The sequence below is a fragment of the Artibeus jamaicensis genome, unplaced genomic scaffold, assembly GCF_021234435.1.
Source record: "Artibeus jamaicensis isolate MK-2021 breed Jamaican fruit bat unplaced genomic scaffold, CSHL_Jam_final contig_387, whole genome shotgun sequence".
NCBI lineage: Eukaryota > Metazoa > Chordata > Mammalia > Chiroptera > Phyllostomidae > Artibeus > Artibeus jamaicensis.
The window spans coordinates 5,240,846-5,260,742 of record NW_026521812.1 but is presented as its reverse complement, the minus strand read 5'-3'; the positions used below and the strand labels follow the sequence as shown (position 1 = coordinate 5,260,742).

The 19,897-nt window shown below is 40.4% G+C and overlaps 1 protein-coding gene across 1 annotated transcript; it reads right to left on the bottom strand.

Annotated features, from left to right (window-relative positions):
• Nucleotides 1-11,664: 11,664 nt before the first annotated feature.
• On the bottom strand, nt 11,665-14,912 carry CCN2 (cellular communication network factor 2). The gene is made up of 5 exons (XM_037136273.2): nt 14,610-14,912; nt 14,272-14,491; nt 13,737-13,988; nt 13,395-13,606; nt 11,665-13,015 (listed from the first exon to the last, which is right to left on the bottom strand). Exons 1-5 carry the CDS (start codon nt 14,670-14,672, stop codon nt 12,695-12,697), a joined length of 1,068 nt encoding a protein of 355 aa, XP_036992168.1. The 5' UTR covers nt 14,673-14,912; the 3' UTR covers nt 11,665-12,694.
• Nucleotides 14,913-19,897: the final 4,985 nt, after the last annotated feature.

The window sequence follows — 19,897 nt, the reverse complement described above, 5'->3', positions numbered from 1 at the left end:
TCAAATGGAAACCTAGTGGTCTTCTTCAGACTGGAAATACGAATTCCATGGGAAATGGAAAAGGTCAGAGGGCTGAGATTCTCCTTTGCAGTCAAATAAATCCTTTTAGTCATTGAGGTCACATGAGTGTAAAAGTCACAAAGTGGAGTAAGTATAAGAAAGTGAGAGCAGTACATGGAAATCACATTGGACCTTGGGGTACAGTTCATCTGCAGAAGGAATATACCTCAACAACGGAACAATTTCCATTAGAAAAGTCAAATCGAGAGAGAAATGCATCAGGAAGGATATGGCTTTCCTGGGATCAGAGTCAGCAACACTTCATAAAAAGCTCAGGACAGCCAAATGTCCAAAGGGAAGAACCCTGGGGCACTCTGGGAAGAATGCATCCCCTGCAAAGAGTGTGGAAGGGGATCTACAGGGATCTCTCTGGAAACTTGGAGGGGGCAAGAATGGTGTCATTCAGGAGTCTGGAGTCTAGTGGATTAGTCATTTGGAGCCAGAAAGTGAAAGGCACTTTTTTTCCTCCCAAGATCAACCATAAAAGAATGTCCTCTATTTAAAGGCTATCTTTTCAGCAGCTCCAATCTCCACAGTGGCCACAGAGGCACCAGTGCCTGTGGGATCTTCCTGAAGCTCCCCTTCCCACCCATTCTCCCCATTCACTCTTATTTTCAGGTTTAATCTCAAGTGCTCACTGGTCTTGGGGTCTCACAAACAGATCCTACTCTTTAACTTTTGGACAGTACCTGACTTTATTATAGTTTCTTCTCAAGGCTCTGTCTCTAGACTCCATGCTCTGAGGATGTGTTTTTCCTCACCCAGAATAGATAATTCTGGGACAAAGCATCTTCAGGGCTATTTAATTCATTGGGCAGCGTAGGCACAAATCTGGGGCTTATGAGCTTTTTGTAGGCCCACAAAAATGTTTGATTCCTGAAAATAATGTGTATGGGCTCTAAATCATATAAGAAAACTGGAAAATTGAAAGTAATAAATATTTAATTAAAATCTACAAGTATAACATTGTTGTCAACTATATTCTTTGTCAAATTTGGTGTTTATACAAATTTTATTGCATTTGAATATAATTTGGGAAGTTGGAATTTCTTACTTAGAAATACATCCTGAGTACACATAGTAATAGATGACAAATAATAGCCAATCATAAATCATAAATCATAGCCCCTCATAAGTCAAGTGCTGCCTAGAATCAAATAATTTCAAAAGTAAAGTTATAAGCATCCTTTCAAAAAAACATACAGCCCAAAATTATATTTGGTGTGATATGAGGGTATGTTTTATATGATACAGAGTGGAACCTCCATAATAAAAGAACTCAGTGCCTACCAACATCTTAAAATGACCCTGAAGACCCTTCTCCAGCACTGGGTGCATACCTGACCTTTCCCATTCCTGGATGACGCATGTCCACGTAGTAGGGAGCAAGGTGTGTCAGAAAGTCAATGGAATTCATATCCTGGACATACTAATTTCTAGCATAAGAAGCTGGCAACTTCATTAGCCTCTCAGACCTTCCATTTGAATATGCAGAGATTCCTGGGAGGATTACATATGATCACAAAAGAATGTGATACCTAGTTGGTTGGTCCTGTGGTCTAGATAAGAGGGAAGATGGGTTACACCCTTGTGCCTCATGGGAGAACAGACTTGAACAAAGGAACAGAATTGAACTCAAGATCAAGGACTTAATTAAGGAGTTCAAAACTGCAGGAGGCTTTAGAACCTCAAATCTTATAAAATTCATTATAGTCTATTTCGAGGAAAGGATAAGCTTAAGATGATTGTGCTGATTGGGTCTCCTGGTATATTGCATTATTGTTCCCACTGACTCATTCCCTTCCTTGTAGAATAATTATGCATTCCCACCCATTGCCAGGTGACTTGCAGAGCTACCCTCTGGGCAAAATATACTTCTTGCAACCATGTCAGCTTGGCCATGTGACTTGCTTCATCCAATGGGAAAGGCTAATGACACACTCATGCAACAGATTTAAGGGCAGTTGTGTGATTTGGCTCTACCTCTTACCCTTTCCCCTCTACCTCAGTAATGATGTTGTGTCCCAAATGTGGCTGCCATTTTAGTCTGGTTCCTGGCATGAGAAGGGACATGGAACTAAGCCACAGCAGTAAGGTACAGTTGCCAACATGGCACTGTGCAAGAAATAAACGTTTGTTGTTATTCTGAGATTTGGTACTGCTTTATCACCACAGGAAGGTTGAATAATACAGGTTTTCAGGAGGAAAGATTTCTCCAAGTGAGAAGGCTTTTCTCATTGTTTTTTTACGGATCTAATTTAAAAAAGAGGACTTTTGCATTGATCATTGTGTTACACTCTCCTCAGAATACTGTTGTGCGTACTTTACAGTAATTGACCCTGTAGCAGAATTAGAAAGTCAACATTGAAGGTAATCCCTGTGCCACCCATTCTGCACACCAGGAGGCTCCATGTCAGAATGCTAGGAGTGAAGTCATGGAGATATTTGAATGGCTAATAAAGTTGCTTATTTGTCCCTAGTGACATCTTCTGGGATTTACTGATGTAGGCAGTTTGCATTTTTCAATTACAAGTGTGAAAATATTCTTTGCTGCCAATGTTGCTAGCATTAGGAATTCTTTGCAAGATTCTTTCTGCACTTCATAGAAAATCAACATTAATTAAATTAACTCATTTCCCCTATGGCTTAATTTAGCACACCACTTATTTCTTCATGGCATGAATCTGTTTTTTTCTTCTTCCTCTTCTCTGAGCTCCAGAAAAATGAAGTTCCTTGACTCAGAAGGACCTAACCTTCCATGACTTATAGCAAAATAGCAACCACCAAGACTGTTGTTGTTGTTTCTGGTTTGTTTTTATTAATTGAGTGAAAGTTACTATAACATTTTCTTAGTGAAGCCATCTGGTGAGGCAGTAAAAATTTAACAGAGAGATTGTCTTTTCTGCAGAACCTTGAAATTATCGCACTAATTTGAAAATTTCTGCCTTCTCCCATTGTCTACGAACTTGTCCTCATTTGTCTTTCCATATTCGCCTCATCCATTCGACAAACATTTATTGACTTCATGTCAAGTATTGTTGTATATACCCTACAGTTAAAGTGGAGAAAAAGAGGGACACGACCCAATTCTCTTAGTATTAACCCTCTTAAAAATTCTTAGGAAAAGATCTGCTTAGATATAGGAAATAGAAAGTTCAAAAGCCATGAGGCAGGGCCAAGTTTAAAGCTTATAAGGAGAGGACAGGAGGAAACGCTGATGCAATGAAGTAAAAAAGGGGAGAGTGTTTCCTCACTTTACATGTGACCACACAGTTCACGGGAGCTAGACTTCATTGCTTCTTTTGCCCCACAGAGGATAAGCCCTGACGAAATCCCCATAAGTTAGATTCTGGTAAAATAATTTTTGCTGAGGGCTGGCCTTGTTGAGAAGAACAGAGTATATTTTTAAATGGTTCCTTTTCAGGTGAGTACTAGAATTATTGGGAAAGATCATTTTGTAAGCTATATAAATGGCTAATCACTATGCTGTATACCTGAAACTAATATCAAATGTCAACTGTAAATGAAAATTAAAATAAAAATAATAAATAAACAAAAGAACTGCAAATGGAAAAATGATAAATAAATAAAATGATTACTTTTTTGTCCCTCCTGCATGAAGCAAGAGGGGATTTTCCTCTATTATTCACGGAGCTCCTGGAGGTAAAACTCACAAAAACATGCCCTGCACCCCCCAAACTGGGCCAGGAACTACTTTTTCTGTAAGTGAATTTCTAAACTGAAGTTGCAATATTTGAACGTTGATGAAAGAAGTGGAGTGTGTCCATCTGGGTAACAAGTAGAGTGTCGTTAGTAGATATTCAGGATCATAAGGAGAAGCTGGTTTTGAGGGAAATTACAACGTTCCTTTAGTGTGGAGCATAATAAGACCAACAGTATTCCTCTTTTCCTCTAACATCAAGGATAATTCACTGAAGGATGTTTACACAAAGCAAACAACCTCCTCCTCCCCAATACTCTTCAGCAGACGATCCAGACCTAGCTCTCTATTAGATACAACCAGTGATGCTTCCAGTCGACATCCCCCAGTAGAGTCTCTTGGCTACCATAAAGCTGTTGGCAATGACAGCTTCCATGGACCACTGCTTCCAACGGCATCAGCATGAGTTTCCGTAGCAGCAGCTTCCAGCGGCCACTCACTCTGTCACAGATCCTAACCAGCAGCAACGCTTCCCAGCAGATCCTGCTCCAAGTGATTGCCAGCAGCTCCTGATTCCTATTTCAGTGAAATTCCTTTAAAGTCTAAAAGGCTCCATTTTAAAGGACCTCAATCCCCAAATCTCCCCCCAAAAGCTTCTGGTTTCCTTCAGTGACCAATGAGAGCTTTAGACATTTGGCATTACCCCTCCAGGCCAGCTCTCAGTAGCCTCCCTGGGAAGCCCTTGGGTTGCAATGCCACACTATCTTTCAAAGTCCTTTATGCTCTCCACTGGCTACGCTACGTACCTCTGGAAGAAAACTCCCGTAGACAGAGATGCTGAGCTTCTGGGCTGAAAGACTGATGAGTGTTTTCTTATTGAGGCATCCCCTCTGTACTCCAGTTATCTGAGCAACCTGTGTGTAGGGGAGGTCACTAAACAACTATGTTTGAAACAGTGTGACAGAAAGACTACCATAATGGAGGCAGAAAATTCACAAAGACTCATACCAAAAAGATAGAAAGCCACCAACTATTGCATGACTGAACTAAGAATGTATGTCATGTTACTCAGGACTCCATTCCGGGTGCCTTCCCCCCTTTTTTTCTTTTGCTGTTTACAGAGGCTGAACACACAAACTGGCTTTCTCAGAACCCCAGCACAGCTGCTGCCTTTCTTAGAAGTGATCTCCCAAAGGTCACACTATAAGGTCCTTAACTCCTTCCCCAAATCTAGGGAACTGCAGTGTTTGGCTCATATCCCACACGTGCCCCTTCTCTTACGCTGTCCCTATATCGGGGCATCTATGCAACTGGAGTCCTGGGAATTGCTCCAGACCTCTCAGAGCTCCTTGCATAAATATGCAAACCTGTCTAATAACCCTGGGTTTAAAACTATGAATGACAGGAAATCGTCTTTGCACTGCGATTTATCAGCTCAAATTATGGGTAAAACAAATAAGTAGAATTTTTAAAAAGTTGCCATGTAGAAAATATTTCCTGAGCCCTTAGATTTAATGCCATTTTCAATACTTCATAACAACACACTAGAGAAGATATAACAAATACTGAACACAGATCAGAAAAAAATAGCTACAGAGGAATTCAGTCTGGGGAGAAAAATAAGGAGTTAGGTTCTTTCTCATTTTTAAAAAATTCCTCTGGAATGATATAAAAGAACATCTGAAAAAAGATTAAAAGAATAATAGTTTATCTTCTTTTAATGTTAAGTGTTTCAATTTCAAAAGACTTCAATCCCAAACATAGAATAAATCAGTACAAACTGGACTGAGAAATGGAGACTAGTCAACATTTTTAGCAGTGAATGGAGATGTATAATGTCAACAATTTTTATCACAATTTCCCAGTTTAAATCACTCTACTGAATCTTGAATTACCTATGGTTTGTGATAAATCTGTCTATATTGCCTAAAATCTAACTTCTTTTTATAACACCCATCACATCAGCAGTTAGATTTGGGTGCTTTATGTGTTTTGTATATGGTTTTTATAAAAATGATGCTAGACTAAAGGTCACTTGAAAATACAAAATAATAAGTGCAAGATGTCCCTCATCTATTTAGATTCATGGACCTTATTACTGCCTCTGTTGGTATGACATTGTGAACTAAAAATGTAATCACTGTAGTGTTGACGGCCGAGTCTTCTTAGGGAAAGGACCAGGTGCCATAAGTGACGTTCACGAATCATAGTTTCTTGCATGAAAGTGAGTGTATGCAGAGTAGTTATTATCATTTTTAAAATCAGACAGTGGGTTTGGTTTAAAATTTTTATTTCTTCACATGTGAGTAAAATTTATTGAAAGTATCACCTCCTCCCTTCTCCTGGCTCCTTCTGCCCTGCCCCAGGTGCTTCATTAACTGGGGTCTTTAGTTTTTTCATTTAGTTTGTTTTAATTAGGTAAACACAGAATGGATCAGAGCAGTTTTTGGTTTTTTTTTTTATAAAAGCAGTTGTTTTTAAAAACAACTCGCCTGCCTATATTCTGTAGAAATGCACAAAAACATAATGTAATGTGTTGATAATGGTGATTGCAGAATTGGAACTTCACACAGTGAGCCGTTATTTTCCACACGGGACTCCAGACACCTTCAAATCTTGTTGGGACCTACAATTACATAAGTTTATTGAGTCCCATTGAATGTACGTCAGATACATAATTTATGGCTTCTCTTCATTACTTTCACTTTGGAAGTATGTTTTAATGAATGTGTCTTCTGATAACCTAATAAAACATGAATGTTGGAAGAGGCCAACCTGCCTTCTGAGATTTAAATAAAAATTGGTGTGATTAAAAGGGAAGGCCAGTACCCCTCTAAGATACCTATGCATTTTGGGAGACTTTCTTTTTATAGGTACTTCTAGCTTTGAGTTTTGAATTTATAGTAAGAAATATGTATCCAGCCTTCATTTCTGTTTCTAGCTTAGAGCTCCAAAACATGGTTCTGGGAACCTGTGATTTATAGCCGGCCAGTCAGAAGTGCAAGTGATTACCTGGGCTTTTTTCATTCAGCACAATGTCAGTAGTTCTTTTTATTGATGTATATTTTTCCACTGTACAAATATTTTACATTCTACTGCTTTGAGTTGTTTTCATTGTTGGGGCAGATAAAACTAGTTTGAGAATTTTGTATATGTATTTTGTTCATTTTTTTTGGTATCTGTACCTTTGTTATACCACAGATAGCTATAGATTTAGCTTTACTAAATACTGTCATACAGTTTTCTAAAGTTGTATTTCTCTAAATTACACGTGTTAACTATGTTGACAAAAATAGTGTTAGAATTTGTTGACCTAAGCAATTCTGAATATGTTTTGTATTCTTAAGATATAAGTTCTAATTAATCAATGATACTTTACATTTCTTACTAACTCAACTTTGACTAACTTTTTAACATCTAACATAGGAGACGGTCTCCATGTTTATTGCTTTGGATCCTATATTTAGAACTGGAATCTGACATAGTATTTTAAGGATGTATTTTATATTGTTTACTTTATTCATAGTCTTAGCAACAGTCTATATATAATCAGTATGATTCATGTGGTAAAAAATAGTTATTATAAACTTACGTAGGAAAATCTCTCATGATTTTCTTTAGAGCATAGGAAAATGAGGTAAAAGAATATACTGAATATACATGAATATGGAAATTTTCCAGAAGTTACACGTGTATTGCACACACATCCAGATATGTGGCTAATTCAAAAATAGGTCTTAAACAGCTAAGCCATTTATTGGTTTGTATATTGCGAACTGTTTATCTAAATCTGAAATCATGAAAAATAACATTTTTCAGGCATATTTTTTACTATGTTTTATATGAGGAGATGAAATATTTATTTCAAATATCCTTCTTTTCTGATTATAAAATAGTACATGGAACATTTACAAAAATACAGAAAATTATTAAAAAGAATATAAAATTACTTTAAACTAACCATCATGAGATGAATGTTATTGACTAAGAGATTTATTTTTTTTAACGTCATCTCTAATGATAAAAGTAGGTAGAGACTGGGCCGATCTGTTCTGAGGTGAGATGGGCAGGGCACTGAAGATATGGTACTGAAGTCTTCATAGAAAGGTTATATTTTGAGTATAATGAATAGGTTTCTTAATAATCTCATATGACCAATTAGGTTTCTCTTTAACTCTCATTATGAACTAATGAATTTAAGGATAGATGTTACACGATGCACAGCATTTTTATTCTTATCCTTATTAAAAACCTCAAATTGCCCCATCCTTAATGGGGGGTACCTTCAAATTGTTTCCTGAGTCCTTTTGATATGATCTTAATGGTCCTCATTAACTTCATTATTATACAATATGAAAAGATATTCTAAGCATAAATGTATTTATCTTACACATTTTTTTTGCAAACCTGTTATCAATCATTCTCCAAGAAGCTCAAGTTTCTTTTAAGGGAAAGTAATGTTTCAAGAGCCCAGTCTGGGTTTAGGGATGCTCATTGCTCTTGAGTTGACATTGTATTTAAGCCTTTTCAATGAGTGGGTGCAGTAAAAAAAAAATAGATGTATCTGTTTGTGTTTGTTTGTTTTAAAGATAAAATGCATCATAAGTTTATGCCAATATTTAATTCAAATTCAAGACTATAGAATTTTGCTTAACTACTTTCATATCACATCTCCATTTTGTGCCTTCCTCATTAATCCCAGTTTTCACTAACCCGAGGGATAGAATTAGAATATCCAAAACAGCTAATTCACTTTATTGCACATTCATACCCGCCAGTCTTAGAATAGCAGTGTTAATAACACTATAACCACTAAGATAAACAGTTAAATATTTGGAGGGAGAGTCATATGTTACCTCCATTCTTCCCTCATGTTTTATGGTTGCAGTCTACACTGTCACAACATATAATCACTACATACTGTACTTTCTCCTCATCAATCTTTACTTAGTTGTAATGCTAAAGAGAAATTACATTAAATGTTTACCACCAGTCCTTATGTTAATATGTCTCAGACATTTTGTTGTCTGAGCTTCTTTTTCTAGTAGGTTCCTTAGGAAGGGCTGGAAAGAGCAACATGCTCCCAGTTCTTGAATGTTTATTTACAATTTGTCTGTCACAATTTGAAACATTTTTATTCTTTTTTAATAAATTTTGTCCTTCTCATCATCTATTCTTCTTAGGGAATTACCTGGTGTATTTATTTACTTTTGTGTTTTTTCTAGTTTGATATAATTCTTTTATTTCCAATTCTTTCTTGAGTTTTATCACCATATTTCTGTTTTATTAATTTTGATTTATGTTGCCATTTTATGTTACTATTTGTTTCCTTTTATCATTTATGTCTAATGTCATTTTTAATATTCTTTTGAAATTGCAGGTTATAGTTTGACATGTTTTCTGGGTCTATATTTCTGACATGCTTTTATTATCTGTAGGGGTGTTATTCTGTCCTTTATTTTTTCATGTGATAACGTTGTATAGGATTTGACTCTGATAATTTTGTCTTCCTATTTTTTATGTAAAATTAGTTTTCTCAAATTTTGTTCAGAAAGGAGGCTTGGTTTAGATAATTTTTCTAACTTCACAGAACTCCCTCTTTTGTTGTTTTTATGCAGTATTAAAAATATGAAAAATCATGAAAAACAACGACCTACAACCAAGATTGCTCTACCCAGCAAAGCTATCGTTTAGAATTGAAGGGCAGATAGAGCTTCCCAGACAAGAAAAAACTAAAGGAGTTCATCATTATAGAAACATTATTATATGAAATGTTAAAAAGGACTTACTTAAGAAAGAGATTAAAACTATGAACAATAAAATGGCAACAAATACCTATCTATCAACAATGTAATCTAAAAAACCAACTAAGCAAACAAGAAGAACAGAGACAGAATCATGGATACGGGGATCACTTTGATGGTTGCCAGATGGGAGTGAGGTGCGGGGGAATGAGTGAAGAGGTGAGGAGATTAAGAAGTACAAATAGGTAGTTACAGAATAGCCATGGGGGTGTAAAGTACGGTATAGGCAATGGAGGAGCCAAAGAACGTATACGTATGACCCATGGGCATAAACAATGGTGGGAGATTGCCTGAGGAAGTGGGGGTTGCTGGCTGTAGGGGGAAAAGGGGAGAAAATTGGGACAACTGTAATAGCATAATCAATAAAATGTAATTTGAAAATGACAGTTTTCTTCCTGAGATTTTAATCCTCTGTTTCTCTCCTCAATTTTGTCTGGATCTTCCCCCTCAATACCTTCCTTATCTCTGACGTACTCAATTTTGACTCTGCTCCTGAGTATGAATGGAGTTTTTTCTTGTGAAAGAACCTCGGTCCGCATGTTTTGTTGGAGAGGGCAAAACTACCACCGGTTTCAGTGGCTGACGTGAAGTCGGTGTCCTCTATGTCCCTGTTGGCTACTTTTGAGGGTTCCTGTTCTCAGGAGCATCAGATACCCTCCAGCAACCCTTTGCATTTTTCCTACTCATGTGCTGACATAGTGCAGGTCTTGGGAGGTTGATTTTACCCCACTTACATTTTTAAATAAATATTGCTTATGAAGTTTGATTTTGCAATCTAGTTACTGTCTTCTAATGTGGAAATTTGAAAATTCTAAAATCTATGCTTCTGTTTTACTCCTATCTTGCCAGAATTCTCAAATTCCTTTGAAAACAGTCAGGCTCATTTACCATGGCCCTTCATCTTTGCAGCTAAGAGTCAACTGACAGAAAGAAAAATTGAAGTAAACACAATGTACTGTGTCTGTGTTTGCATGCACACACACGCATGTGTGGATTCACTTGGGGAAGAGACGTAGCAGCTGACGGCATTGCTATATACGTTCACGGGTGTGTCTTAAAGGTCCCGTGTCTTGACCAGAGCATTTTTTACATTTTGAACATGGGAAGTTTTTCTTTCGGTTTGTGGCATGAGCACTGTTTGCTGAACTAGCCTTTATTTTCAGATGTATTTTTGTCTCTCGACATGACACCAGGACTACATTGCCAATTACCCTGTGATGGGTTATTTTGTCAGCAACTATTTTTTGCTTTCCCTTAGGATCTACAGCTCTTCTGATCTGGAAAGAAATGGGCTTCTAGTGGTGCTTGGAGTATTTCTTTTTGCTGTTTACTTTAGTTCACTTTTCATCAGAGGCTTGGATAGGCCCAACAGTATTTCCAGACCATGTTTCTAGAACAATTTCATTTTGTCACTGACAAACCACTCTCTTGGTAAGCTATGGAACTTGAGGTCTGAAAAAAACCAAAAACCTAGGGAAATGGAGGAGTTGCTTTTAATTTAAGAAAAATTTCTCTTAATGTTAATGAAATCAAAGATTTGCTTATCTGCCTTTTTTTATTTATGCCACCATCTATTTGTGATTAGTTATCATGGCAACTGGAAACAGAATTATATGCAATGATATTTATCAAACTGCTCCATTTTGATGCAGCTTTCACTTTATGCTATTTTGGATTTAACAGTAAGATATTAAAGTTCAGAAATAGATCTACAGTAGAGCATACAAATTTGAAGAATGATTAAACATTTTCTATACACAAGGCATAGATGGTTTATCATGTGAAGGGTTAGAAATTAAATGCCTACAATAGCCAGAGACATTAAATGTGAACAGGGCCAAGAATAATATAATAGGGGCTGGTGGAGAATGAAGAATCTAGACACAGTTGAATGTGTTTATAAAGTACTGTGAAGCTAAAAAAAATGCCCGTGTGCTTAATATAATGTGTACCCCTGCAACTTTATGACACCTGATTCATTGTGAAATGCATTACTGTAAACATTATATTGATGTGATTAACCAATTTACTATTACATATTGAGAAGTTTATAGGTGAATAATTTTCAGAAACAAAAGCTTCCCATTTGTCTGCAAGAAAACTCAGAAATGTTTACAGAATAAACGAATAGCCAAGCTCTTTATAGAAAAAATATATACTTTATTTTCGACTAGAAAGGTGCAAACATGTAACTTTTGGTCACACTCTCAACAAATAAACTGTCCCCAAACAGTCATAGTCAAAGTAGAAACAAATGCTCCCAGTTGTTTCTATACAGAAACAACTGTATAGAGCCACTCATTTCAACAAAAGCCATTTGTTCAACAAAAGTGAGGTTATCCCATTTCCAACCTACGAATCAGACTTCCAAGGGCATCGCTGGCTCACCTTCAAACAAAATGATCTGTTTTGATGGACTGTCACTCTGACTGAGCAGAATGTCCATTTAAATATCCATGTCATGCTTTGAATGATCAGACAAGCTTTATGTCTTACCTATGGTGTTCGGAATTGAGGCTAACATTTGAAATATCAAAGCATTAAAACATAAACACAAAGGCACAAACAACTTTAAATTAACTTAGATAACTGTACAAATATATATATATATATACACACACACACAATATTTACAATACCAATAAAAAAATCTGGCTTGTTACAGGCAAATTAGCTTGCCACAAGCTGTCCAGTCTAATAGACAGAGTTCTGATTCCTGAACATTGTCATTCGAATCAGAATGTCAGGGCTGAGTCTGCTGTTCTGACTTAAAGAAGAACGCGACTCGGCCTCACGATGGCAGAACACATCCTAGCTGTCAGCTACAGGCGGGTCAGTGAGCACGCTAACGTTTCCCCTCTCAATGACCCTGCAAATAGCAGGCACGACACTACTGTAAGATTCTGAGCCCTTCCACTGCTCCTAAAGCCACACCTTGGTATACATTCCGGTGCTATGTGCTAATGTAGTCCCACTGTCAAGTCTTACTTTCTTCAAACCAGTGTCTGGGGTTGATAGACTATCTGAATGTCACATGGCACAATATTTTGAATTTGAAGGGAATTTTTCTTTTCCCCAGTTAGAAAAACTGATTTAAATACCTTGTGCTACTGAAATCATGTTTACAGAAAAATGAGATGTAGGTCAGTTCAAGTTACAGCCCAATGAGTTAATGTCTCTCACTGTCTCTGGCTTTGTGCATGTCTCCATGCATCTTCCTGTAGTAGGGTGACTCAAAGATGTCATTGTCTCCAGGACAGTTGTAATGGCAGGCGCAGGTCTTGATGAACATCATGCTCCTCTTCATGACCTCACCGTCAGAACACTTGAACTCCACGGGAAGGGTGGTGGTTCTGTGAGGGGTGCAGCATCGGCCATCTGTGCATACTCCGCAGAACTTAGGCCTGTATGCCTTCACGCTTGTGCAGCCAGAAAGCTCAAATTTGACCGGCTTGGAGATTTTGGGGGTACGGATGCACTTTTTTCCCTTCTGAGGAAGACAAGGGAGGAGAGAAAAATCAATGACTCTACAAGGGAAGTAGCTTTCTTCAGCCTCTGTGTGTTCTAGGCTTATACTGTCTGACTTCTGTTTATATTTTGAGGAGAGGAAGTTTGAGTCTCCTTTGCCAGTTTTCCAAAAATAGGCATAGCCTCTTTTGGGATGTCTTGAATTAACTAACACTGTGGTGGATTTCGTAGTGGAAAACTGGTGGCTCTTATTACATAACATCTCGTTCCAGCAAAACAGCACAATGGTTAGATATTTTTGGAGATAATAGGCCTACAATGACAAGGGTGGCTGGAGACCTAACTCTGGTCCTATCTACCATCATTCCGAGAAAATCAGTTAAAAAGAGCAGAACATGTACCTTAATGTTCTCTTCCAGGTCAGCTTCGCAAGGCCTGACCATGCAGAGCCGGCTCTGCTTCTCCAGCCTGCAGAAGGCGTTGTCGTTGGTAACCCGGGTGGAGATGCCCATCCCACAGGTCTTGGAACAGGCGCTCCACTCTGTGGTCTGGACCAGGCAGTTGGCTCGAATCATAGTTGGGTCTGGGCCCAACGTGTCTTCCAGTCGGTAAGCTGGGAGAGCAGAGCACACAAACACAAGGTAAGATGCCAGGATAAGACATTTCCCCCTTCCCTTGGCAAGGTTAGCACTCAGTCCCTGGGGGAGAATTGCAACACTGACTTAGAGGGAGATTCAACTAACCGGCAAGGGCAGGGCCAACCATGGTTTGGTCCTTGGGCTCATCGCACACCCACTCCTCACAGCATTTCCCGGGCAGCTTGACCCTCCGCGGGAAGGGGCAGTCAGGGCTGGGCAGGCGAACATCCATGCTGCACAGGGGCACGCAGCCCACAGCTCCATCCAGGCAAGTGCACTGGTATTTGCAGCTGCTCTGGAAAGACTCTCCGCTCCGGTACACCGTCCCTCCGAAGATGCAGGGGGCACCATCTTTGGCTGAAGGAGTGAATGGGGAAAATAGGGGGTGCGGAGGTCAGGCATCGGTCTCTGGTACTCTTAACATTAGGCGCACTGGGAATGAGAGTTAGGTTCAGGGCTCCAGGGGGCGGGCTCGAAACAGCCAGAGGAAGGAACTCAACTGGTGAGGCTTATTGGCTTATTTTCTTGTGGGAAAGTGGACGTGAGGGAGAAGGTGGTCGGTCACTAAGTGTCCCCGGCACCTCGGCTGGCCGTGGCGGTAGCGAGGGGCAAGGGGCCCTGGCGGGGCTGCAGGTCTTACCCGTGCACACGCCAATCTTGCGGTTGGCGGGGGAGCCAAAGTCGCAGAAGAGATCTCTGTGCGGGTCGCAGGGGTCGCGCTCGGTGCACAGCTCGCCCAGCTGCTTGGCGCACACCCGGCAGCAGCCGCAGCCGTCCAGCACCAGGCTGACGCCCACGGGGCAGCGCGGCGCCGGGGCCGCGCACTGGCACTGGCCGCTGCAGTCCAGGCCCGAGGCGGGCTGCAGGGAGGAGAGAGCGGTCAGCCTGGCGCACGCCCCTCCCGCCGCCGGCCCTCCCCTTCCCCGCTGAGTCCCTCCCCACCGGCGCCGGCCGCCGCGGGGGTCTCCCAGCGCTTACCCGGCTGCAGAGGGCGAGCAGGATCCCGAAGACGAAAGAGACGCGACCCAGTTCGGCGTACATGGTCGGATCACTGCGGACCCAGGGTCGGAGTATGCAGCAGGGTGGGCGCGGCGCGGTCAGCGGGAGGCTGGATCGTGGGCTCGGGTTGGAGGTGGCTGCCTAGACGCGCCGGGCTGTCGTTTCTGGAGCTGTCGGCCGGGGCGGCTGCCGTCGGACTGGAGGCGGTCGGTCGCCTGTGGTTGGAGTTGCACTGGCTGCCTCCTCTCGGCGGGGAAGAGTTGTTGTGTGAGGTTGGGGCGGGCGGCCGAGGCTTTTATACGCTTAGGGCGGCCCCGGCTCGCCAATGATCTGAATGGAGTCCCACACAAACAGGGACATTCCTCGCATTCCTCCCCACCTTCCTGCCTCATCAACTCACACCGGATTGATCCTGACCCCTTGACACTCAGCATTCCTCCCGTCTGAAAAAGCTGGCACACTCTAGCTCACTTAAAAAAAAAAAAAAAAAGAGAAAGAAAGAAAGAAAAAGAAAAAAAAGGCTCAGTATTTCCAGCACCAAATGGGATTTTTCCCCCTCTGTTCTTCACACCACTCCTGATTTATATCATTTAAAAACACATCGGCAATTACTACTTTTTATACCACTCACTTCTGTTTCTGATAGCTGTGCCTGTTCTACCCACTGATAAATCCTTCTTAGGATGTAGGTAGCTAAAGAAGCCAACAACAGGGATTCCTAGAACAGTTCTAACGGTTTCCTATTTATTACTTTTCTATGATTTTAATTTTAGAGGCTGTCTGCCTTTGAAACTCTTCAGAGAGCAGAAGAGGAGTTAGTTGCTTCTAAGCCGAAATCCACAGGCAGCTTGCCTACCTGCAGAACCCTGAATTCCATAGTGGAGATACAGGAGTCTCATCTGTAGTGCCTTGGGATAACGGTTTGTGTGCCCATTGCCGGAACAGAAAGAGAACAAAGCCTCCGCCTGAGTGTGTATGCACTTTTCTGGGGGAGATTTCCAGCACCCTTGCTTTGTTTCCTCTTAACGCATGTGGCAGTTTTATTGTTGAGGTGTGGGGAGGGAAAGGATGAGTGGGCATCAGTCTTTCCAGAAAAGTGGTCTTATTGTTATGGCAGAGCAGATGGTTATGTGTTGGGTAGGTAGAGGCTCTGAATATTGGGGTGAGAACGCAGGAGTGGGAAGCGAGGGGAATCAGACAAGGGGGAGCCAGCAAGAAGACTGGGGTTCTTGGGGTTCTTGAAAACACCACTATGGGTCTTTGAGAAATGAGTGATTTTCCTTACACTCAAACCTGTTAACTTCAAGCATGGATTGTACTTGGTTTGTCTTGCAGTAGAAATCTGTTTATTTAACAAGAGCAGTGTTATCCATTATATCCGGTTATGAATGGAGTGTCAGTGAGTAGTATATTTTAGTGACGCTCCACATGTCTGTGAATAGTGACTGAGACTTCTTATTACTCAAGCGGTCTACAGCCTAATGGGATGAGATGGGGGCAAGGAGAGAACAGGTGTTATTCCCTCTGCTTGTGCACAGGTGTCTCATATGGCCAATAACGTCGAAGCCTGTCTCCATTTCTTACTGTTGTTCGTTAGCTTCACTAAGGACTTAGTTAATGAACTGTGCTTTCATTTAGAACTATAGTTCAGTTGTGTTTTTTTAATAGCTCCAATTACCATTTCATGTAAAGAGAGTGATTCCAGGACCATGCCGGTTTTTTCTATTGTGATGCCACACGAGTTGATAGTGGTGTTACCAGTGAGTGGTTGATGCTTCCTTTTCCTGGTTGAAGACAACCATGTCCATTTCTGATGTAAAGACAAGCTCTCAGAAACAACATTGTATATGTACAAGTTGCAAACGGCCTGTTAAAGCAGGGCATATTTTTTTTTTAAGTTTCAATTCATTCTGTTGAAAAATAGCCAAGAAAGAAAAGAGCCATTCCAGCTTCAGCCTGGGCCCCATCAACTGTACATGATTACCTTGTTGAGCAATCCGCACGTTGTACAGTGTAGTTGTGTGTCAGCAGTGTGAATGCTCAGCAGAGGGGCCTCTGAAGCTCAGGAAGAATTTTCATCAATGTTATTGAATGTTCTTTCCAAACATTCCTCAAAGAGAAGAGGCCTACAAGTTCCTATTTAAAGAAGGAACATTCCAAGTTATGTGAATAGCCACATGTGTATTAAAGGCAACTTGGCCCCCAACGGTTTCTTCCCTTGTGGATGATTTTAAAAGTCCAAAATATGTGGGAAGCCACAGTGAAATCTTTCAAGACCTAAACCCCCAATTACATCCACCACTAATAGTTGGAAAGGTGTGGTAAATGGGGAAGGGGAGGAATGTGAAGTCCTACCCTCACCTAAGGTGGGATGTGGGCTCAGTGGTGAGCCGTCTCAGCTTGCAGGGTGAGGTAGACGGGAGGAAGGTTGGCGATTTTTGAGTCCTCGGGAGAGTCTGAGAGCCACCATCAACACTTTCGTGTGAAACAGAGTGAAGACTTCCATTCATGGAGAGGATAAATTGATGGACTGGGTTACAGCTGGGTGAGCAGGGTTGTATTCTTGGACCTGCCATTCACAAATCTCAGGGAAGTCACAGTAGGAGCCATCGTCCCCAAGTTTCCATTTAAATGATGATAATAATGAGTATTTTTGATTTCCTAGCATTTAATGATGGTTAATTAGATTAAAATCATCAGGGAATTGGTACTTTATTTTTTTTAGACTTTCTCGATTTGTTCATTCTCCACAAACATAATAAAAAATATTACTATTCTGCCTTGGTGGTAAAAATACCATGACATTGTATATGATTATACTGTAAAATTCACATGGTCCCTTGAAGTGTTAAAAGTCCATAGCAGCTCCAAATGGATGGTTTGAATATTGGCTAAGAGACAATAAGCATATTGAAGTATACAGAATATGAAATGTCAGAAGAGAAAAATAACCTGTGCCTTATAACGTATATGATCAAAACTCTTTTGAAGGGTTTAAAGTAAAAGTTTATTATTGAGACACAGAGAGAGAGAGAAAGAGAGAGAGAGAGAGAGAGAGAAATAACACCCAAGACATTCACAGACTCCAAAGTATGTTTATACTGTGATATGGACCATCCAGTGCCAGGAAATTCAAAGGGAAGGGAAGGGCTGACACTCTGTCCCTAACTCATGCCATGGAGATCTGAATTCTTGCACTATTATAAATGACTCAGCAAATGTTTGTGTGTGCCTGGGCGGTAAAGTGGAAATAGTGGCTTCTTATAACTATGTCCAACTCTGACTTATCCCAGCCCTTTTGACTGACAGCAGGTCTAGCAATGGGAGAAAAAGGTCTTTGAATTTGTGTGCAAAATGGTTAAGATGCACTAATTTTGTCTTGTAAGCAAGTGTTTATCTACCAAAAGCTTTTTAGAGAGCATTTTTCCTCCCAGTGAAATGAGGAATTCACTAAGCTGGCCACTGAACCCTGTTTACGGAGCTATATACGGTGTCTGTGTGTCTCTGTGGGCCTCATTTGTGCGGGTCGTTTGGTTAAGTCTTGTAAGATGTTCAGCTGTGGATGTACTACATTCCTTCTCGTATGTTTCTTGTTGTTTTTCCCCCCTAAAAAAAGGTTACTTGATCAGGTATCAGACAGAGAGAAAACCTGGCAGGACTACAGGAAAGTGGCCAGACTTGGAGTGTTTGTGTACTTAAAGAAGGAATTTTGCACATTTTCAACTTTGAATCCTGGACATTTTCTTATAAGAGCAAGTAGGAGTCTGTGCCAGCCCTCAAAGCGGAAATCAACGCTCCCAGGGAAACATACCGGAGGAATGTGACTCAGAGCCAAGACATACGCAATACATACACTGAACTGTCAGATTTATAGGAAGCCTGGCCATATAAGGGCATCTGGACAGTGAGCGATTTGTTGTGACTGAGGCTTGGGAGTGGGCTTCTGATGATTCTGGCATGCCTCAAATTCAGTCATGTAAATGAATGTGCCAGAGGGCTTTTTGCAAATTCCAATAAATATTATCCTAAAGACTTCAGGGTCCCTGGCTTGGTTTACATTGCCTTATGTTTGCTTAAGAGGAAGGTCAAGGAGAGGGTGCACTTGCTGGGAGTTCAGAGGTGGGAGCTAAGGACGGATGTTTGCGATCTAAATTACATTCAGTTCCTCCTTAATAATTAGTTCTCTGGCTTTCACGGGGTATTTTCTGATGCAAAGGTATTTGTCAGAAGGCAGGAGAGGTTTTCATGTGGTCTGTGTTTTATTTACTTACTTGTAGTTGAAGTAGAGGGTTAGAGGAGTGAGAAAGGAAAGGATTTTAAAAAGAAATGATATGTCCTTCAGTTCACTACTTGTCTCACTTATTTGCTAATTTTATTTTTCAGTTACAGTTTGCATTCAATATTATTTTGTATCAATTTCAGGTGTACAGCATAGTGGTTAGCCAACCATATACTTTACACATTGTTTTTCCCCCAATACTTCTAGCATCCGCTTGGCACCATATGCAGTTATTACAATATTATTGACTGTACTTCCTATGCTGTGCTTCACATGCCCATGACAATTCTGTAACCACCAATCCGTACTTCTCAATCCCGTGACCGTTTTCACCCATTCTTCCATGCCCTCTCTCCTCTGGCAACCATCAGTCTGTTCTCTGTATCTACGAGTCTCTTCTGTTTTGTTTATTCATTGATTTTGTTCTTTAGCATCCACATAAAGGTGAAGCATTTGGTATTTGCCTTTCTTGCTGACTCATTTTACTTAGCAGAATACCTTCTAGGTCAGTCAATGCTGTCGCTGATGATAACGTTTCATTCTTTTTTATGGCTGAGTGTGTCTACATATTTATCTTTTTTAGTCACTTGTCCATTGATGGGCACTTGGGTTGCTTCCACATCTGGGCAATTGTTGACAACACTGCAATAAACATAGGGGTACGTATGGTCTTTTGAATTAGTGTTTTGGGTTCCTTCAGGTATGTATCCAGAAGTGAAATCAGTAGGCCATAAAGCAGTTCCATTTTTAATTTTTTGAGGAAACTCCATACTGTTTTCCACAGTGGCTGCACCAGTCTGCATTCCCACCAACAGTGCAAGGATACCCTTTTCTCCACAACTTTGCCAACACTTGTTTATTGATTGATTGATGATAACCATTCTAACAGGTATGAGGTGATATCTCATTGTGGTTTTAATTTGCATTTCTCTGTTGATTAGTGACATTGAGCATCTTTTCATACATTTATTCAGGTCCTCTGCCCATT